The sequence below is a fragment of the Cydia strobilella genome, chromosome 2 (genome assembly GCF_947568885.1).
Source record: "Cydia strobilella chromosome 2, ilCydStro3.1, whole genome shotgun sequence".
In the NCBI taxonomy this organism is placed as follows: Eukaryota; Metazoa; Arthropoda; class Insecta; order Lepidoptera; family Tortricidae; genus Cydia; species Cydia strobilella.
In genome coordinates this window covers 14,559,642-14,583,316 of record NC_086042.1, presented here as the reverse complement: position 1 = coordinate 14,583,316, position 23,675 = coordinate 14,559,642, and the positions used below count along the sequence as shown (strand labels likewise).

Here is a 23,675-nt window from a genome sequence, read left to right as displayed (position 1 = left end):
TCACGGCTCATGGGAGCCTAGGGTCCGCTTGGCAACTAATGCCAAGAATTGGCGTAGGCACTAATAGTTTTAAAGAAAGCGACTGCCATATGACCTTCCAACCCAGAGGGTAAACTAGACCTTATTGGTATTAGTCCGGTTTCCTCACGATGTGTTCCTTCACCGAAAAGCGACTGGTAAATATCAAATGATGTTTCGTACATAAGTTCCGTTAAACTCATTGGTACTACGAGCCGGGCGGGGTTTGAACCAAGTTTGAACCCCCGACCTCCGGATTGAAAGTCGCACGCTCTTACCGCTAGGCCACCAGCGCTCTCCAAAAATTTAATTGGTCGTATTAAGTAAATGTTCGATACTGATATGGATGTGCCAATAAAATAAATAACGTTTGTTATATTCAATACAAACTACGAGTGATGTGTTCTAGAAGTGAAATTTTGCAAATTTTGCCTTTTAAAAACAAAAAATATCCTATCTACGATATTTAAGGTACTTTCCCTTCATGTCGCATAGTCTTGGGATGCTCTGTATACACATAATTACAATTTTCTATTATGTTATGTCAATATCCAAGGAGTAAAATCGGTACCCTGCCGGGTTAGCACATGATTGGCGCGACAGTATCTAATGGCGAGATAGACTACCCGTCCCTCTTTTGTTTACTTACTTGGAATATAATTATAAGAAAATTGTTGTGATGTACATTGAGATAAATAAATTAAAAAAAAAAAAGACGGGTGGCCTATCTCGCCGCGAGATACTGTCGCGCCAATCATGTGCTAGGCCTACTGCTTGTATGGAGAAGCGGTCATCCACTATTGTCTTAATTCTGACTGTATTCCGCGATCACTAGATACAAGTACAATTTTGTGGCTGAACTTTTTTTTTTTTTTAATTTTTACTTAATCAACAATTTTCAATACTTATGCCCCTTCTACCTACCCCTACAAAATCATTAATATCTATGCACTTCGTTTAACTTCTTTGATTATTAAAAGAGTTAGGAGCGAAACACAAATTCCATACAAATGTTTAAGAGCTAACTAAGAATGAAAAAATCAAAGCATGGCTGAGGTTAGTATACATAAATAGCGTAAACATATTTTCTATTATACGTATTAAGATCCAGTGAGAAATGGGGTCTACGTGTGTATAGAGAAGCGGTCACGTGACGTCGTCCCCTTTCATATTACTGTTTATCAGAATAAACTGTTTCATAGCTATAACTGAGTCAAAGGAAAGATGAGTTAGATAAGTTTAGTCATCTTCAATGGCAGCCCGGCCAGTGAATTAATAACTACACTCGGGACTTCAATTCTTGGTATCTTTAATATCTTTGCTAAGGTTTTTCATATTACCATTTCCCTCACGTACAAATGCCAGTAAAATATTACGTTTTCTTAAAAAATGTGCAAGTAAAGCATAAAGAAGTCTTCATCCGCATTAGAGTAAGAGGATTAGAGTGGCAAGCGTGGGGTGCCCGAATGACTTGATTTGGGCTCTTGTGGGCTTTCTTTGTCCCCTTATGAAACTATCAAAACGTTGTATTACAGCGTACGAAATATTGGAAAAGTTTGTCAAGGGATGAGTTCATAAGAGTTACTCTGTGTAAATATTGCATTTGGAATAAATCTTAAAAAAAAAAAAATGTGCGTGTAATCTTTACGCGCGACTGAGGCAAAACTTCTTTGACGATGACATTTATCGCTATGTTGGCACTTTGACGTGTATCCTATTGTGCGTGTGTCACTACTGAGCGTTAGGCCAAGCAATAAGAAGGTATAGAGGGAAATGCTAGGAACACAATTTTTGACTTTGTAGCTTTGTTTGGACTAGTTAGGAGATGAACATATCAAAAGTAACCGTAACCCTGGTGATGGGGGGGAGAGGGGGGTTTGAAGGTTCAATTTTTCGGTTTTTCAATTATATCTCGGAAGCTATGCATCTGAGCGACATGGCCACTTATACAAAATGAAAAGTGATTTAATTTGTTACAAGGTTTATTAAGTCAAGTTTTTTGATATCTTGTATAGTTTTTAAGATATCCACTCTTGAAGGTTTATTTAGGGCTCTCATTTTTATCTTGATTATCTACATCAGTGAAGCTGCTAGGCCGGGTTTGGTTACGTTTTCGTATAAATCGGGGGTGTTGAATTCTGTGCCTTCAATGTATAAGGGTTAAACTCAAAACTGTAATTTTTCAGTATGGCCAAAAAACGTTTCAAACCGGGTTTTCTCTGTATTCTTTATAAAAAAATGGTTTTTGTTTTTAACTTAGATGATGATGATGATGCTCTCCTGACCGATTCCGGCCACAGCGACTGTGTACTCTGGAGTAGGCAATATTTAATTCGCGTTATTAGCGTGTAGCAGATCCGCTCTCTGGTGCGCCCTTAGTTGGCTCACGTACCCTATCTTCTTGCTAAATACTCGAGCGCATTTTGGGCACGTCAGCGCACCACCTACATAGTTGCAGGGAATCGAGGTTGGCGGCCGAGCCTTAAGCTCATCTCGTTTCCTGTCGAGCTCACTGCGGCGTTTATAGTCTCGATACCTAAATACCTTAGATACCTAGTTTAAGAGATGAATTATAACTCGCCATTTAAATTGACCTGACTTTTGTAAAAATAACAGAAATATTGGCTTTCAAAAAAACTTATATTCCCTTTTCACAAAAATAATGAATGTGTGAAAAGCTTAAACTGCACTTTCTCTAGAGTTGCTAACACCTTTTTGAACTTTTGAACCGTGTAAAGAAACAATTTTGGAAATTACTACATACAGGATGAAATTTTAACTACCGTTCATACTCTGCGTAGTGACTTTATAGATCATACCGAGCAACTTTTATTATGGGACCAATGCCGAACACGCGAAAAAAATGTTGACTGTCCCATAGAAATCAGCGGCATCACATTAGCCGGAATGTATCTATGTGAACATTAACCATATTCATATCATTTATTAAATCATTTTACGGTTTAGACTCACTTGTTTTAGTCACTCGCGCGACATGTTTCGGAGAGCCTAGGTCTCCTTTCTCAAGCACTAATAGTGCGAGCAGCGTTCACGACGACCGTGTGTTGCGTACTGCCGTTGCCGCGCGCCGCGTCGCTCGCTGCGCGCGCGCCGAGAAAACCGGTTGGGGGAGGTCTTGCGCTATCGTTGTAGGCGGGCACAGTGGTGTGTTTGGGTTTGGGTCACCTAACACTTGTAGCGCCACACAGCACGAACTCACTATGTCCACTACACTGTCACAACACTCACCGGCATTCTGCTGAGGAATCACAGGCTTCCATGCTGGCGGCACAGCCCAGCCGTTATCCCGATTGAAATTAGGGCGCCGCCCAATCTCGATCGCTTCGCTTCGTTTAATATTAGTATGTCTCACAACAGTTTAAATTCGGTTCATATCATTTATTGCATACATGTGTTTACAGTAGGTCTTATTTATATCTTAGGTTACAATCATTACCTATCTCAATTTATCTAAACTGGATTGTGAAAAACGGTCAAAGTAAATTATTTATACCTATACCCCTTTACACATCATCACATCCTAAAAATTGTTTGTGAATAATAATAAAACTTAAGCTTTACCTGTAAGTCTCTCTCCTCGTGTTTTATAAACTTCTATCTCTATTAGATATGGTGTAAACAATTATTAGATTATCAATTTACCTATACAATTATTGGTTCAAAATAAACCCAGTTCAATATCAGATAGGCGAACATCCAGGCAGTTAATCTAAATTACTTAAGTATATTTTCTATTTTTCCATTTCATTTTTCAGGCATCCAATTTCATATCTAAGTTTAACCAGTTTGAGCTAGTTTTCAACCAAATTCAGCATAAATATCTAATTTTAACTAGTTTGAGCTAGTTGCAAATTTACCACTTTTGCAAAAAGGCACAAAAAAAAATATGTTAAATTTATTCAAACTCCATTATTTAATCCATCCATAAATCCATCATTCAAAAAGGTATAACAGTCCATTAACAGCTATATTAGGGAAAGTATAGCTTTGCCGTACCCGTTTCCATTACACACCGTTATCGTTTAGGTTGAGTTTTCGAAGTAATTGTCTACCCTAACAGGTTAACAAAGGGTCACTTCGTTTGCTTCCCTTGAAAGTTAGCAATTTTCTTTTCAATTATCTTGTTTGATTTTATAATAGCTTTATGATTTTCGGACTATCTACACTGAGAGACATCTATTAGAGAAACATCCTACTTTAAAATTATCATAATTTTTTATTTATACAACAAAAGAGGACCATGAAATTCTAGCGGTCTGAGGTGGATGCCTATGTTGATCTTCTTTTGCAGCTTAAGAGGGGACTAACGCAAAATTGCAGTTTTAATATTGAATTTTTACGCGTTTTAATCAAAAGCAAGTGCAAATATTTGCAAGGAAAGACTAAGCAAAACTGTTAAAAATTAATAAAGTTGTCTCGATATAAATAAATCTCGAAAACATGTCTAATTTTCGTTTATTTTCAATTGGTTATCGTTACACCAGCATACTATTTATAGCAGTATAATTTTAGTAAAAAATATTTAGTGATATAGCCCCCTGGATTCAATACTTCCTATTAAATGTTTGCTACTCGAACCCTTTGATTTAAGTAGCAAAATTTTAATAAGAAGTATACTTTCAGATTTATTGAGGTCAAAACTTTAACACCCACACAATCGCCAAATCTCCCGTCGCAAGTTTCACGCGGCGCGCCGTATATTTTGTTCCTTTTCAGGGTTCCGTACCACAAAAGGAAAAAACGGAACCCTTATAGGATCACTCGTGCGTCTGTCTGTCTGTCTGTCTGTATGTCTATCCGTCTGTCACAGCCTATTTTATCCGAAACTACTAGACTAATTAAGTTAAAATTTGGTATACATATGTAAGTTTGTGACCCAAAGACGGATATGTAACGTAAACAAATGAATTTTAAACATGGGGGCCACTTTTGGGGGGTAAATGAGAAAATTAAAAAATATTTTTTTTTTCAAACTATATCGTGTTATATATCAAATGAAAGAGCTCATTGTGATAACCTCAATATATTTTTTTTATAATTTTAGGATAAACAATTTAGAAGTTATTCAAGAAAATAGGCAAAAAATGACCATTCCTCCCCCCCCCCCTCCCTTTATCTCCGAAACTACTGGGTCTAAAATGTTGAAAAAAATGCACAAAATAGATCTTTACCTATAGATTACAGGAAAACCTATTAGAAATTGCGGTTAAGCGTGAGTCGGACTTAATTACTTAGTTTTTGATCAGACCCTTACGGGTTTTTTAATGACATTTTACTCACGTTTCACATAAAAAACACATTGTTTAAATTGTGTAATGCACGAAACCCTTGGAACGCGAGTCCGACTCGCACTTGGCCGGTTTTTAATTTCCTGGCTTTATGCCCTACTAAACAGCTTAAATAAAATTAAAATAAAACTCAGCAAGCTTCGCGGCCTTAACACGGTACTCGACTGAAAAGCTCTCCATTATATCACGATTGTATACATAGTTATTTGTTATACAAGGGTGCAAAGTTGTATTTTACCCGCGAGTGTGGAATTGAAACACGAGAAGTAAAATACATTTGCACTCGTGTGTAACACAAAACTTTTCCCCTCACTATAGCGAGGAAAGTGCAACATCCACAGGCGTTAGATAATTAATCTTCATCACTGGAATCACTTATTTTTTTACGATATTATAACAGAAACCACTGAAAATTCTGATTTTTACGTGAGTCGGTAAGAAGTGTTTTTAAGTAAAAAAATGTTGACGTTTCTGTTCTGACGTATGAAATGTCAACGATGCGTTTTGAAATTGCATCGACTCAACTTGTGCGTTCAGAATTATATTTATATAAATAAAAAATCTAACGTTTCTTATGGAAATTTAAGGTTTATGAGTTAAAATTATTAAATAAAGCTAAATTTGGTCTTTTTTATTAGATTCTCAAACCATTTATTTAATGATAATTAATATCGAACGAACCATTATTATGAGCGTTTTACGTTTTGTTATCTGTCAAGCTACTTAAACACGCTCCATCCAAGGTCAAATTACTTTCCCCACTAGTGGATAAAATGCGTTTTCCCCGCTTGTTTTAAAGGATAAAAGACGGCTTTCCGAGCTAGTGAGGGGAAAATACTATTTATTAAACGTCTTTTTAACCGTACGTTTTGAAATTATCTAATGCGGGCTGTACATGTGTACACACTTGTCGAGAGCCTCTCACCAAGGGTCTCGTCAACGCTCCGACCTAATCGGAGAACGGTGAGACGAGACGAGTAAGAGCGAAATGAGGAGGAGCAGAGGGAAGCACACACTCGTTCTCGGCCTGTCTCGGGGTGTCTCGACGGCCGGCATAAGCCGCATCTTTTCATCGTCAATTCTGAGCCATCAATTGCGTTCGGTAGTACACTAAGCGCTTACATTTAAACTTCTTCTTTATAAGATATTTTCCAGCATCTACGCATAATAGTACCTTAGGTAAATGAAATGTACCGAGGTGATTTTGTTTATTTATCCAGTCCATGTACTTATTTCATACTTATTTGAAATTGATAGATGTTGCCGACCTGCGAAGGACGGGAGAATAAATAAGAAACATTTTTAGACTTAAGTAGCCACTTTGATCGAACAAATTAACATTACAAAGTGAATAGATGATATTATGTTTTTAAATATTGTTGGTAGTGAACAAGTTTGGGAACAAATCAAATTATTTTATTAAATATTTTGATTTGTTTTTTTTTTTTTAAGTAGTCACACTACTATATATAAATTAAAAAACTGTAATAGATGTCATATATTAAAGAAAAAGTGACGAAGCCCTCCAGTGGTGAATCCGGCCTTCACCACTGGAGGGCTTCGTCACTTTTTCTTTAATATATGACATCTATTACAGTTTTTTTTTTTTTTTATTGTTGGTAGTCTTTATTTAACAATGTTTTAGTGGGGTTAACGTAAATAAATTCGTTTTAAATAAATTACCTATAGAATCTACTGCAAACACCAAAAACAACTCATCATTTTCCTGGCCATGTCCCGGATTTTTGACACGGCTTGTGAGAACCTGGGGTCAGCTGGGCAAATAATCCCAAGAATTCGGGTAAACACTAGTTTTTTTACGAAAGCGACTGTCATCCGATCTTCCAATACAAAGGAGAAACTAGGCCTTATTGGGATTAGTCCGGTTTTCTCACAATGTTTTCCTTCAGCGGAAAGCGTCTGGTAAATATCAAATGATATATAACTACATAAGTTCCAAAAAACTCATTGGTAAGGTAATACGAACCGAGGTTTGAACCCGCGACCTCTGGATTGAACGTCGGGTGTCCGTGCCGCTAGGCTACTAACGATTTTTATAGTATCTAGTTTTATGTTAATCTAAATTTATTGTCCTAAGAGTATTAAATTTATATTTAAAAAAAAATTGAAGTTCGAAATGTCACGGAACGTGCAGTGTGACCTCCCAGGATTTTGTGATATAGTTTTATTTCATTTTATTATAAACTGATCGGCGATTGGCCCTAGTCACACCGGATGGAAAGTGAAGGCAAGGCCTAAGATTGAGCTCACCGGTTCAGTAACAGCCTATTCACTCTTGCTTTAAAGAGACCGAGGTCATATTGATCAGGGAATACAATTGAGGAGGCAAAACGTTTCGTGCGAACAAATGGAACGTTTTTAAAATATGAAGTGATTTTGCAAGAATTTATACAAAATATAGAACATTATTATTATTAGAACACTAATCCCTTTTCTACAACACTGTTTAAAAATTGTATGGATATGAAACGACTTTACATAATTTAAAACAATATACATTTTGTGATCAGTTTTCGTGTCACGGCCGCGCGTGGTAATATAAACATGGAGTACTGCATGTAGCAATGCATGCATGTAGAAAAATATACCTCATACATTGCAGATTAAGCTAATTATTTTACATTTGCAGTCAAAGGAAGTTTTTAGGTAATACCGAACATGTTCCAAATTGTCACGGCCATGGCCTCAAAAATCTGTCACCGCCACGGACTTTTGAGACACGTGACATATATATACATATATATATATATATATATGTCGTGGGATATGACGTGGTAGTGACTTTCTTAATTCATTTGATTAATTTAGAGGCATATATATGCACTCTTTTAAAATAGATTTTTATTACCTATGCCAAGACTGCCAAAGAAGAAAAAAATGTTTTTCGTGTGTATGTGTATATGAAGTTTATCCAATTCTTTGTCACGCTTTACAGTCTTTACAGTTTGACGGATTTCAACGTATGAGTTGTCATTAGGTTTGTCGTAGACATGGGATTGACTTAGGCTATGTTAAAATTCTTATATAAACAAAATAGTGGAGTTGGGCGCCAAAATGCCGAAATGTCACGATTGAGGCACACTTTGTCACAGCCGTGTTTATATACTCATTTTATTTACCTTTGCTGAGGGTATTAAGGTTGTCCATATGCATCGAAAGTTTGCTTTTAGTATGTACTTTTGATATACATCACAATAATATGTAAAAAATAAAAGCTTTTATGAAAAGAAAATCTGCACACAATTTAAGAATCACCCATACTTCAAAAGCAACGCAACTATTGTAGGGAAAATAAGTAATAAACTAATGAAGAATAGGTACCTAATTGTTTCTTGGCAGTTTTGTTGTAACTTCAACCGTTTTTGACAACAAACAATGAAAAACTGTAAAATGGGCCACAAAAGTGGGCTAAAGGAACGGAAATCTACTTGACACAGTTGTTTCTATCTCTTTTTTTTTCTTATCTACATACATAAGCTACATGCATGGCAAGTTTTTCTCTAGGTATCTGTTAAAATATTACTTGTGTTCCATAGCCTTTTGGCTAAGTAAACAGTTACGGAACCCTAAAAATGTTTCTAAAAATTAACGTACATCGTGAACAGGTGTACACTCGACAGGTTTTTAAAAATTAACTCAAAAACTACAAGGCTTGTAATTTTTTAACTAAACAAAATTAAATATAGCCAATAGAAATAATCGCTACAAAAAACTTAAAAATGTCCCCATCCAAAAAAATCATCCCTACTTTACGTACAGGTACTCTTTTTTCTGGTTTTTGTTTATTTACTTCGTCGGTGTGATTGATATATTCAAACGGTCACTGAGCGAAACCACGGACGGCCAGATGGATAGACAAACCGACAGACGGACATGGCGAAACTATAATAAGGGTTTCTAGTTGACTATGGAACCCTAATATAAGGACATAAGTACCGCGCATAAACACTGCTGTTTTTCTTGCTTGTACCTACGTGTTTTTGCTGTATGTAGCTTTTTTCGTATTTTATTGGAGAAATTAACCCGCCATCATACGTGGTCCGACCCAATTATCCAATCATAATATTATTATAGCAGTCGATATTTTAATTAACCATGAGTTCTTCTCTATTTCAATCAATAAGTTTGATGAATTTACAGTAAAAGTTGAAATATAAACGCGTTTTTTTTCTAGTGGAGCTATTGGATTGAAAACTCACGTAAATCTTATCTCAGAAAGAATTTGCATAGCAAGAGACCTGGATTTACCATAGGTTTCCCCGTCATTTAACTCCAACGAATACCCATTTGTTAGTTTCCAACCCCAATTGTTACAGTTCCTCTACGATAAAGTGGTTGAAAGTTTCCTAGAAAGTTAACGGAGAACCAAAGTTTTATGTGTACTTGATTCTAAAGAGATTTGTTGTCGTCTGAAGGCACAGGCACGCCATTTAGATAAAGTAAAGCAAATTCTGTTTAAAAAAAAAGAAATATATCTATATAACAGTGCTTATTTTGGCTTCAGATTATAGATAAGTATATTACAGGTAATACCAAATGCGTCTCGTTCATTTTTCACGTGCAGTATAATTATTATAAACTCAGTGGGATTAACTAGGTATTTAAAATAGCACTTTAATCGTAAATTGAAATGAATACTCCCGAATATTGAAGGTTTAAAAGTACCTTTAGATTTTTAATTAATTATACGAACGGGTCTACCGCGATTTATTTCGGCGTAAGTACCTACCATAATGTAACTAACTCTGTGCGTCTGGCACCAACACCAACCTATAAAATAGTAGGTCGACCAAATTATACAATAGTATAATTGTTAAAAATACCAAAATTTCTCAGTTACGTAATAAGTACAGTAACTTTGTCGCCTTTTGTAACGTAGTTCATTTGCGCCAAATCCGGTAGTTCTGATTTTTTGCTGACTTATTTATGACGTTGGCCTAATGAATAGTAAAAGTTTGTGACCTCGATTGCCTAACGTAACTTTTTAAAAAATCGAAAAAACCGCGAAAATTTCATTTTTTTTATAGATTTGGACGATTATGACCCTTAAGGACTAGTTTTTGATAGTACCTTCTCAAGACGATTTAAAGTAGATTGCTACAATACGAGACTAGAATTGTCTCTGTAGATCTAATAGTTTCCGAGATAAAGCATTTCAAAATTTATATTTTTTTTTAAATTGAATTCGAAAGCAAGTAAGTGCAGTGAGTATACACTTTTGTCTCAGGCGATGCCGCTTTTGTTCCTAAGGTTAAACAAAGCTGATTTGGTCCGGTAGCCACGAGATCGTACCGTGCCCTACCCTCAAAATGGGGTGGGGGGGGAGACGGCTCCCCAGGTCCAATCTATGCTATATGTCTTCCTGCTCTTAGCAACTAGGGCTAGTTATATATCATTTTCATATAATTTAGGGACGAAAACATTATACTCGTATATATACTTTTAAAACGCCAAGTTGTGTTATTTAAATATTTTTTATCTTTGACTTTGGCCATAATTAAATTTAAAGCTGATAATTGAATTACCCTCTTTTACAATTGACCCCGATTTATCCTACACAAGAATACTAAAATCTTTATTTCTGGCTTAGAGGTTATAAGCGGTTATGACTTCGTAACTTTTCGCTAAGAACGACGAGCCCTCATTTATACGCCTCGGAATAAACTTACAACATTATTGTCATTTCGGCTTGTCCTTAGAGAATTATACAGACTCGAAAGGCTTACAGTTGGTGATATATTACCATTTAGATTCAGACGCTGAATTACATGTTACCCATATTTCAACTACCGGTATGTCATGTTTTATTCAAAGTAAGTAAAATGTTAGGTATTTAAAATTATCATATTATGTCACATAGGTAATAGTCAAATGTCCTTCGCCTTTCGTGACATACCTAAATATAATCACAACGATTGCATGTTGTCCAATGTTACGTAAGCTTATAGGTTTTGTAATGTGCATGGGCGTGGTAAATCTTGTCAGTTAAGCTTAATACAAAATTTTGATGAAAACTGTTTTGTGCCTCATCTGTTGCAATAGGCAACAGATGAGCAACTACGGAACCCTACTTTTTTTTCTTTAGAAGTTTTCGATAGACGGAATTCACTGCAAGTAAATTTAAAGGAATAATAGGTATCAAGAGTAACTTAATTAATTATTTATATACAGCGTGTATACGATCCCATAATCTTAGGGCAGCTACTTTAGGCCCTAATGAACACACTTTCATGTTTTATAAAAATAATACGACTTATTTTTCCTTATAAAATAATTCAGCAAGCTACGTATCACTATTTTGTTTAACTCATAACGTCGCATTTTATTCAGGCGGCCTAGCCAAGTTGACAATCGCTATCGCTTCGCCATCGAATCGCATTGTGTCTCTCTATCGCTCTTCCAAATTAGTGTGACAGTGACAGTTGCGTTTCGTTCGCTACGCAGCGTTAGCGATTGGCATGTTGTCTACGGGGCCAGACCTTTAAACACTAATAAGTCTAATAACTAAAGACAAGTTTTTACTTTAAATCCATTTCTTCCGAAACGGTTTTGGTTTGGAACGTTGGTTAATTTGTAAAATCGTAGTTTTTTTACCTACCTTCATGTTTTTGTTAAAATTCATTTCTGGAATCTCGGATCTGTGAACAATAATTACTATGTTAAAAATAAACTAACATTGACGCTAATTAAATAATTACTTATTTATAATTATACCTTAAAAATAATGCTATTTGGACTGAAAAGTAGGAAATTAAAAGGTACATAAGTAACTTATACATATGACAAACAGTTTGAAGAGTACAATAAACAAATATTTACGTCTGTGTCAAATATTCACAGTCATTTGGAATAATCCATTCAGTCATCAAATTTTTTAACGTTTTCTAATAATTTGTTAGACCAAGTAGTAAACATGTTACAGTATTGTTTGTGATCCAGCAGCCGTCCACTTTCGATCGCTTCATAACTCAAATACACCTCAGATAGACTAACCAGCCGGCCTAGCCAAGGTGACAATCGCCATCGTTACGACACCGAAACGCTTTGTGTCTCTATCACTCTTCCATATTAGTGCGACAGCGACAGTTGCGTTTCGATCGCTTACGGAGCGTAAGCTATTGGCATGTTGGCTACGCGGCCAGGACCCCTTATTTCATAATTATTATCTCAAGCGATTACAAACGATGAGTTAATAAGAAACTAGATGGTCAAAACAATATTGGGATGAATATTATGGTCTAAGAAAGTCGAAGACGTCACTTTAATAAAATGTAGAGAATGAAACGGCAAAAATGCTCCTCTCACTCTAAATGGGCTCCCATGCGACTACGTTTACGCCCGACGAGTTACAGCAGCAACACAAGATTTACGTACTAACTGAAGTTACGGCATAAGACTCGCTAAGCTCTGAGCACTAAACCACTTTTTATAAAAGTTAAGCTTTTATATACCTTAACAAGAAAAGTAGGTTTTTTACATAGTTGTTGTACCTAGTTGCGAATTGCAGTAGCTTAGTAGATTGTTGGTGTATGTGCCAATTGTGTTTTAAAGCATAAAGTAGGAACGAGACAGTCAGCAAACTACAAAATCAGTTTGTGACTAATGCTTTTTTTTCCTTTTCTTGTTGTTAATAGTAGACAGTAAAAAAAGTAAATCACTGTTTTGGCACATTATTTACAAGGACCGAATTGTTCTGATCCACACACTTATTAGCAAACCTGGGATAACTCGTGGCACTTATACTAAAGTGACGTAGCAAAATAATTTATCGACAGTTAAATATATCGATGTTACTGTCAACATCTATGTGTTCTACAAAATAAACATATTCATACAAAATCGTTTTGTATACTACTTCTTAAATTCTAAAAAGGTGTTGTTTCGAAGAATTTATTTTATTTTTAAACCAGTTCAATATTTCCACATTGGCACTAAAAATGTTTTATTCTAATCATTTTATATCGTTATTTATTATTTCTTAAACATTACTTACTCCATCTTCATTTATTGCTAAAAGTACATAAAAAGTGAAATTTACCTCAAGTCATAAAAATACCATTAGGTACATAAACCATTTCGAGACAAACCGTCAATAATAAAGAAACAAGAATAAATAAAAAATAATAAAGAAATTATGTTTTGATAAAGAACTCTTTATCAAAACTATTTTGACAATATAATGACTAATGGGCGGCTGACAGATGCAAAATATATATCGACATCTTTTTTATCGATATCATATCCCTAGAATGTGCCCCGAGTTGTCACAGGTTTGCTTATTAGTCCGCAAACTTCTAGCGCTTCACGCGTGACTCATATATTAAGTGATCCTGCTAACTTTTGCCTAAGTTAGTTATCATATTTGGATTATACAGATAAAAAAAAAAAACCCTCCATTTTTCAGTGCTCAAACGTAAATAAATAAAATATGTCGTTGTTGTCCTTCACCTTTTGAGCTGTTCGGCTGTGGAACGCCCTTCCATTAAATATTAACCCTCTTATTCATTAAACTTTACGGGTCTATAATTAAATTATGTTTTATCCCTTTCTTACAAATACATAAGTCAAAATGACAGACAAAGACAAATTATGTGTATCCCTTTCTTATAAATACATAAGTCAAAATGACAAATAAAGACAAACTATTTATAGCTAATTCAGGCCAGTAACGCGTTAACAAATAACGTCATAGGTAGGTATACAAAAACTCTTCAATCAAAGCTATGAAAACCTTAGTAGCTTTTGCGCAAACTAGTTTTGACTAAAAATCCCAGTCAAAACTAGTTTTCACCGAGGCTTTACGGAAAACTAGTTTTAACTAAGGAAATCACGTTTTTACTTGATACATACGGTAGCATAATATAATTATATGTTATACTTAGATAAATAATAATAATAAAAATAAAAAAAATCTTTATTGCTTTAAACCTTGGATATTACATTTCACATTATAAAGTTTTGACAATATGAAACAGGTGTAACAGGTTTGTTACACATTTAGGTAGTGGGGTTGTCTCTGCCTCCCGAACTAGGTCCAAGCATGTGACTCGGGAGTCACAGGCTTCCATAGATAAGATGAATAACTCAGGAAAAATATGCCTTCACCAGGATTCGAACCCGACTACTTAGGCTAGGGGAGGCCGTTAATGTCGCTCGTCGTCGTCAATATTATATTGATGTTTGTGTATGCTATCAAAAATAAAAATACATTTTCTTTTAAGCGTAATGTCAACTCGTAGGTATTACGGGTTAAATAAAAAAATCTAGAATGATAATTCGACCCCACAGTCATTGTATCGTGCTATTGCAAATCATTTCATTCGGTTCTTGTCTTTTTATTAATTATATAACAATTCAAGTCTCATTCGGTTCTTGTCTGTTTGTCTGATTTAATATCTTGTTTTTTTATTAATTATATAACAATTCAAGTCTTGGAGACCTTTTACATCTCTGGATAATTTGATGATCTTTTTTATTATTATATACATTTTATCTCTGACATCTAGAGACTTTTACATCTCTAAACAATTTTAGTACTTCTGTTATTTGTATAGTTTTTATTAGTTTTTTTTTCTAGTGTAATTTAACATTTATAGTTATGTAATTGTGTTTTGTAATTTTCGATTAATTTTATTGTTTGTAAAAATTGACATGTAAAAGTGCCCCTGTGGTCTATTTGCTGAATAAATGTTTATGTTTATTTAGTAGATTTTGGATTATTCCCAGTTGACAGTACCATTAAAGTTACAAAAACAATTAAGTATATATATTTAGTTAAACCTTGGCTCACGTCAATTCCACAAAATGATGTTATTGAAGTCCTTGTATTAGATTATATATTTGATAAGGACGAGTAAGACGTTACGATCGAACACATATCGAATTAGGCTGAGACGTCGCAATGTCTAGATGTTCGGATATTATTACCGAGAGGCGCAGACCCTATTGTTGACAAAACAGTTTATAGTAGACGGTATACAGTCATAATGTCTGCTGATGTGGATCCGCCGCGCCGCTCCAGTGTGTGACCGAGACTGCGCAATGCACGTAGATAACTTTGACCCGCTTGCACACCGAAGCCGCATCCAATGTGAAGACCGCCTTATATTAAAATGCCTGTTGCAACATTTAGTTTCAACATTTCCTTTTACTTGCTCTTCTAATTACTTCTAACAGTAATATTTAAAGCAGAGTAATATCAATCAACCTAATAAAACACCAGTTAGAAATCAATGCTTTATTATTTCAAAACCTTCTAAAATAGAACGTAAATAAATCTAACGTAAAAAAATCCAAGTAACAAGCTTGTGAGATACAGTCGCTTCCAAAATTCTGAACTGGAATAATAAATCCGTAGGAAGCAATATCGGAAATTCATTAATAATGTTGCAGGCTGTGTCTAATTCCATGACTCGTCTACATTTTGAGAGAAGGAAATCCGCTGTGATATGAAAATAATTTGAATACGATATGAAATATGCTTATAATGCTTTCGGTATTAACGGGTTGAGAGTTTAACGACCGGTTTTATATTGCAGGAGCGGATTCAAATATTATAAATCTGATTTCGATTTGATACCTAACAATTCAACATACTAGTTGTGGACGTCGCACCTTTTTACATGTTTACTTTTTATACTTTTTCTATATTTTTTAAATGGTATTGTTTTTTGTAGTTTTATGTTCCTTTTTATATTCTGATTTTGTTTAGTATTCTCCTAGATTTCACAGAATAAACACCTATACTGTCATGAACTAGTGCGCCTATAATTTACATTTAATCCACGATGGACCACAAGTCTGTTACAACGCGTTTAGGGGCAAATGAATGAACTCGAAATAATCAATATATAAACTGGCCCCAATGTGAATGCCAGCCACACTTACCCGTATTGGCCTTACTAACCGTTCAGTCAAATATAGTGTCGAAAATCCAAATTAATTTTAATACGCAACGTGTACGCAACTATGCAAACTACGCAATACCTCGGGTAACTCAAATCCTCCTAGTATGCTTAGGCTTCTTAATCGGATCGGCCTCAGGTATTGTTTAACACCTAAACTCTCGAAAAATGCGTTATCTCAATGGGTAAGGGATAATCAAATCTGGTTATACAGGTTGATTTAAAAAAATAGATTCAGTTTTGTGTATCTCGACAACAGGCTTCGTAATTTGGTAGCTGGGTGCAAAGCTTTGGGGGTGATTGCTAATGTGTTTTTGAACATTTTAGCCATATACAGTATGTATCTGATCGTGAAGCAATAGTTATTTACGATACAAGTGCGGAAAAGAGGAAATTCGAAACGAGTGGCGATAAATTAAAACACGACCGCAGGGAGTGTTTTAAATCGACACGAGTTGCGAATTACCTTTTCGAACGTGTATCGTACAACGTATTACAGTATATATGGCCCTTTAAACTTTCGACATATGCACGAAAAGTGCTCATTTCCGCACTAGTGCGAAAAAGTAGCACCATATGTACTGTAAAGAAATGTACCACACAATTGTTAGATCATAAATAAGACAACGGTACCTGATTTATTGAAATCCAGTAACTTTTACGTCTGTCAAAAAAAAAAAAACAATTTAATTATTAGGTATGTAATAACCTGTATTATTTGTTTATCATTTTATCATTATCAATGACAAGAACGATTCAAACAGAAATGTCATAATGTCATTTCAAATATAAAGGATTTTTGCTTAGTTTTGCCGAATACGATTGATTTTATAAAAAAAATTCATGAGTTCTTGGCTCTTTTTAACCGACTTCAAGATTTTAAAAGGAGGAGGTTCTCAATTCGGTTGTGTTTTTTTTTTTAAATGTTTGTTACTCCATAACTCCGTCATTTCTGGACCGTTGAGGAATCGAGGGAACTCCTCAAATGTCAAAGGCATACATATAGTGATTTTAGTATTTTCATCAACAAATCAAGCATTTACATAAAAAAAATGTGACATTTGATGAAGTAGAACTGCTGATGATGATCAGAACGGAACTCTTCAATGACGCATAGTTCACGTTTGACGATTTGTCCTCTTCGTTATGTTTGTTAAGCAAGTTAGGTTTTCAAAACACATTTTTGTCAAGCTCGAGTTCTGATGATGGGATCCATGAGGAATCGAGGGAACTCCTCAAATGTGAAAGGCATACATATAGTGATTTTTGTATTTTCATCAACAAATCCAGCATTTCCATTTAAAAAAGTGACATTTGATGAAGTGGAACTGCTGATGAAGATCAGAACGAAACTCTTCAATGAAGCATAGTTCACGTTTGGCGATTTGTCCTCTTCGTTATGTTTGTTAAGCAACTTAAGTTTTCAAGACACATTTTTGTCAAGCACGAGTTCTGATGATGGGATCCATGAGGAATCGAGGGAACTCCTCAAATGTGAAAGGCAAACATATAGTGATTTTTGTAGTTTCATCAACAAATCCAGCATTTCCATTTAAAAAAGTGACATTTGATGAAGTGGAACTGCTGATGATGACCAGAACGAAACTCTTCAATGACGCATAGTTCACGTTTAGCGATTTGTCCTCTTCGTTATGTTTGTTAAGCAACTTAAGTTTTCAAGACACATTTTTGCCAAGCTCGAGTTCTGATGATGGGATCCATGAGGAACTGAGGGAACTCCTCAAATGTGAAAGGCATACATATAGTGATTTCTGTATTTTCATCAACAAATCCAGAATTTACATTTAAAAAAGTGACATTTGATGAAGTGGAACTGCTGATGATGATCAAAACGAAACTCTTCAATGACGCATAGTTCACGTTTGGCGATTTGTCCTCTTCGTTATGTTTGTTAAGCAACTTAAGTTTTCAAGACACATTTTTGTCAAGCTCGAGTTCTGATAATGGGATCCATGAGGAACTGAGGGAACTCCTCAAATGTGAAAGGCATACATATAGTGATTTCTGTATTTTCATCAACAAATCCAGCATTTACATTTAAAAAAGTGACATTTGACGAAGTGGAACTGCTGATGATGATCAGAATGGAACTCTTCAGTGACACATAGTTCACGTTTGGCGATTTGTTCTCTTCGTTATCGACCCAGACCCAAACTTAGACCCGGACTCGGACCCGGACCCGGGTCTGGACATGGACCCCAACTCGGACCCGAACTTGAACCCGGACCCCGACTCGGACCCGGACACAAACCGAACTTGGGCCCAAACTTGGACCCGGACAGCCGGACATGGACATTCAACCGCGATTCTCACAGAACAAAACTATCAGAAAAGTAGATTAGGTTAGGTTAGAACTGTGACCCTTATAGAAACGAAATGCTATCAGAAAAGTGGGTTAGGTTAGGTTAGAACTGCGACCCTAGAACCGAAATGCTACTAGAAAAGTGGATGGTTTTACCTCCTTTTCTACATAATTAGGCAAAAGATGCTGTCATTTTCATTTCATCGTCTGGAATCTAAGAGTGCACCATCAACAATAAGTAATCTTTCAACGGCATCCCCCATTGAAGTCGGTTTTTTTTTCTTAAAAATTATTTAAAAACAAATTGCTTTACCCACCTCCAAAAGAAAATGTGAGATTGGGTAATCGGGGGGGCCACAAGGTCTCTGCAAATCCGCCAATTCAATGATTTTCAAACATTTCACGTAATCGATTCGCACTTGAACAGCGATATGAGGCGGTGCACCTCGAAGTCTGGACATTGTGAGCCAGACAAATTCATTCACAGTAAAAATTAAAGATGTGGTTGTAGTTGGTCGTAGTAAAAATCTGTTTGTTTATTTGACGTGACACTCAACTTAAAATTTAGGTTTATGTTTGAGGTTTGACGAAAGAAAGTAATTTATGGGCATAACTATACCTTTTTACAAGCATACAAAAAAGGTTTTTATTACCTAACTTACCATGATTGTAGTTGTTGTGTTGAGGAAATTAACAGTAAGAACTATAAAATAAACGCTTAAGCTGGATAAAACATCATCGTGGTAGACCATAAGTTATCTTTCCTATAAATTACAATCTCCCCGGTAAAATGTCAAATACTGCGAAGTACAAATTTAATCCAGTAGCCGCATATGACCCAGTATTTGTCTGGGCTCTTAAACAGGAGTTAATTACTTAAATGACCAACTCCTATAGACTACGTACACATCACAAAACCCCTTGGTGAACACAATACGGTATTCCAAGCTGAATGTGTAGGAATAATAGAAGCTTGCAATGCTATTACAAGACGACAAGTGAAACACGAAACCATACTAATACTGTCAGACAGTAAATCGGTACTACAAGCGCTATGCAGCGACAAACTTACCTCAGAGCTTATACTTGAATGCCATCGGAGCCTCACTGAAGTGAGCAAAGAAGGCAACAAAGTAAGAGTACAATGGATAAAGGGGCATAGTGGATCAAGAGGAAACGATGCAGCGGATGAACTGGCCAGGAAAGGTTCAGAAACACCGGCATATGGACCCGAGCCAATTATGCCTCTACCAATATCCTACATACATAACCATCTAGAACAACATCACAGACAACTGCACAACAAGTACTAGAGTGAATTGAAGACATGCAGGCAAACCAAAGAAATTCTACCGGAACTGAACCACAAGCTTACCAAAATATTACTGAAAACACCAAGAAGCCAACTACGTAAAATAGTAGGATTAATAACAGGACATAACACACTAAACAAACACCTACATAATATGGGTAAAACTGATAGCCCCATGTGCAAAGCGTGCATGGAAGAAGAAGAAACAACAAAACATATTCTCCTAGACTGTAAACAGGTAGAAGTGTATAGGAGCAAATACCTAGGTAATCCATGCACACTAAAAGAGGCAACTAGCAACCTGAAGACTTTGCTAGGCTTCGTGGAGGAGCTGGGGTGGTTAGAGTAGCGCTACCTCGTTTCACGCAAAATAGGCGCATTGGATGTCGATTTGCGGGAAAATGCCCAGCATAACTAACTAACTAACCTATAGACTACGAGTAATATCTTTCTAGTTTATAGCTTTTAAATTCTCCAATACGGTGAATATGTTTTTCAGTGATTTTCTGTAACGGATCTTCATATTATTACAAGTAGTAGTGATAGAATATACCTGATACTAATTCCTGATAATAAGAGAAAGCGTTGTTACACGTTTTCATAAACAAAATGATGTGTTATTACTTACAAAAAATAAACCAATATTCATAAATTTAGCTGCTTCCGAAATTTAAATACTACCTGAAACGATGTGCTCAATACTGATTACTTAAGTGTAAACAACTATATGACAACAAATATTAAAAATCATATGATAGACAATAATAGATGCCAATTTATTACTTAGGCGCCAAACTATCAGTTCAAGCTCCCTATTCATAATTTTGATGGCTTGAATTTGCTGCCAGCTTTTTAACTAATAATATAATGCTTATATTTGCTATAAATGTTTAGGCTCTAAAATATTAATACACGGCCAAATTATATTATTATATGCCCAATGAATATTCCTGTTTAATATTATAAGGTCTGTTTTTTTATTCCGTAGACTAAAATGACGTTTCATGTGTAAAACATGATATTTCTTAGTACCACAAGAAATGTCATGTTAGTCTACGGAATAAAAAAAACAGAATATAGTTGCGCGAATAAGAATAAGCGGTACTACCTAAATCAATGCAGCTCATAACATATTATAAAGTGAAACTTTTATTCTATCGCCCCTAATTTTTTGGGCTGTCTTTAACATGTCGCTGCATCGCGCATTACAGCATTAGTAAAATTCTACTTTATTTCTAGTACTTAGAGTTCATTATGGTCTGTTTTTTTATTCCGTAGACTAAAATGACGTTTAATGTGTATGAAATGACATTTCTTAGTACCACATGAACTGTCATTTTAGTCTACGAAATAAAAAAACAAATACAGTCTTTAAAATAAGCATACGACTTTTGTTTTCGAACATCGAGGATACAATACTTATTTTTATTAAGGCTGATATTTGCTTGTAATTTCATACAAAATTTTAAGGTCAGTAGACCTTATTAACCTTACATACGGTGGGCTTCATTCTGTCAAAGAGTTCATAGGCTTTTGTCATTATTATTTATGTTTATCTATTATCTACAATATTCGATATTCTAAATGTGAAAGAACATTCGCTAGTTAGATTATATTGTACTGTGGATGGCAAATAGTTATGCTGGCAGTTGTAACTTAGCAACTGTTGTTTACTGTCAGAGAAACGTAAATGTAAACAGATATAATATAAGCTTTTTTCTCTATTAATTTTAGTGTAACCGAATAAAAATGGAGCAAGCATTAAACACGAGAATGATTCAAATAGGGAAATTAGCCTCACAAAATTAGAACACCTGCAGGCTTAAAATTTTAGTAGTGCTCAAGGCAATTTTAATTTCCGATGTCCGATGACATTCAGCAAAAAATAGTGCGATTTGATTCCGCTAAAGGCACGTGGGAGTAAGAGGAACTAGAGCGCATGGAGGTACCTGCTTATACAAGACCTATTCCTGAAAATATTCAGCTACAAGATGGACCCGAATCATGACATCATTATTCATGTGTTAATTTTAAAGAATTTCTGGATCACAAGCTGCAAGCGGTGGATTCAACCTACTTAGTACTTACACCAGACCTGCTCTTATTAGTTACTATCTTTGTATACCAAATTGAAAGCAATAAAATAATATACTTACTTTACTATTATGTTTTTGTTATTTTAATTCCACTCTTCAAAACCTTTTCTACATAATATTTACTAAAATATAAAAATTTCGAAAAATTTCAGTTAACATACAATCCGAAAAAAGTTTCACTTGCATCGTGGTTTCCTAAAACCACACAATTTTTTTTTTGTTTTTTTTAGAACTATTTCATATTAAAATAAAAATTACAAACTAAATTAAAAACTAAAATTAAAAACTAAACTTAAAAATAAAACATAAATAGAAAATTTGCCCCAAATCGCCGTCTATTGGCAGCGTACATTAAAATTGTTTTTTTTTTCTGTTTAACTTATATTATACAATACGTTTCAATATTGCTCGATTACCGAAATTAAGCTATAGCTATAGATTCTGCCAAAATTACGTGGAACTGCCGCTTTGTAACTATAAATAGATACTCCTTATATCGTAAAGAACGGATATTCAAAAATATATTTCAAGAGAAAATATTATAGGTAACAATATAAAATGCACAATTCCGCACTAACACTTTTTAGTCACGTGGATATTTAAGTGCTTTTAAAATATAGTAAATTAAATAAAACCTTCTCATAAATCACTTTATGAAGGATAATAAATACTTGGATATTTTATTATAATAAACACAATTTCAGGCTACATATATGCAAAAACTGTACTTTAACGCGGTCAAGACACTGTCAATAAAAATGAAATTAATAACATTGTCACAAATTTTCCGTTCCATTTTCATTTTTCACTTATTTAATATTCCAATTACTTTCACTATTAGTTGAGGATAATGTTATTTTTTTTTGTTACATGTAGTGTTTAAATCTCTTATCAAATTTTATTTTTTGTTCTGCTCATAAAATTATCTAAGTAATTAAAAGGTCACTTACCCACAATTTCAAAAACCCATTTGTTTGTTGCAATGCCATTAAAAGTCCTACACTTTTAAGCATTCACAAAAAGTCAGAGTAGTTCACGTGCCGACTAAAAGAAAAAAATCTAGTCCACTGGGCTCAATCAGGCAGGCTGCCGTCGCGGTTTTTAAATTCAATTGTCTAGTGCATTATTACGTCTCTCAGCGCGCCTACGGCAGCGTAGGCAGCGACTACGCTCGTAGGCGCGTCGACGTCCGTCCGCGAAGGCTCACGCGGTAGACTGCCCGTCATTTCAGCCTCACGCCTAGGGGTTGGTTTGTATGGAATGAAGAGAAGGTATTCGTTTTACATTTTTTCGGATCAAGTGAGACGTTAAGGGACTATGAAAGATGGTGATTGATTTTTTTTTGACGAGACTTTTACGGCCAGGTGTCGTAAGTTATAGGTAAATAAGTCTTACTTTATTAGGTATATAAATACAAACTGTTAGTAACCCTTATGATAATTAATCGAAGTAACTGTTTATGTTTGTAATATAATACGAAGCACGGATTGATTACAAGCATGCAATTTTAGATTCGTGGGTTAAAGGTGAGTAAAATAACTTCATAGTGATATAAAAAAGGCATTATTTGCTACTTATCCTAAAACCAGACAGGATTAATCATTTAAGTAACAAACATTTTAGTTTCTTAGATTTAATAACGTTTTAATTATAGGTATTTATTTAATCTGCGTGAAACTAATAAATATGTCA

At 35.0% G+C, this 23,675-nt stretch overlaps 1 protein-coding gene across 2 annotated transcripts in view; it reads right to left on the bottom strand.

Moving 5' to 3' along the window:
* Positions 1-23,185, bottom strand: part of LOC134752341 (suppressor of lurcher protein 1-like) — a 97,533-nt gene extending 74,348 nt beyond the window's left edge. Inside the window, exons 1-2 of one of the 2 annotated variants that reach the window (XM_063688031.1) lie at positions 22,934-23,185; positions 11,947-11,986 (exon numbers count right to left, since the gene is read on the bottom strand). In XM_063688031.1, the coding sequence (XP_063544101.1) occupies positions 11,947-11,970 (24 nt within the window). In that variant the 5' untranslated portion in view covers positions 11,971-11,986; positions 22,934-23,185. The remainder of the gene's footprint in view (positions 1-11,946; positions 11,987-22,933) is intronic. The other variant, XM_063688022.1, reaches the window with a different exon arrangement.
* Between the last annotated feature and the right edge of the window lie 490 nt (positions 23,186-23,675).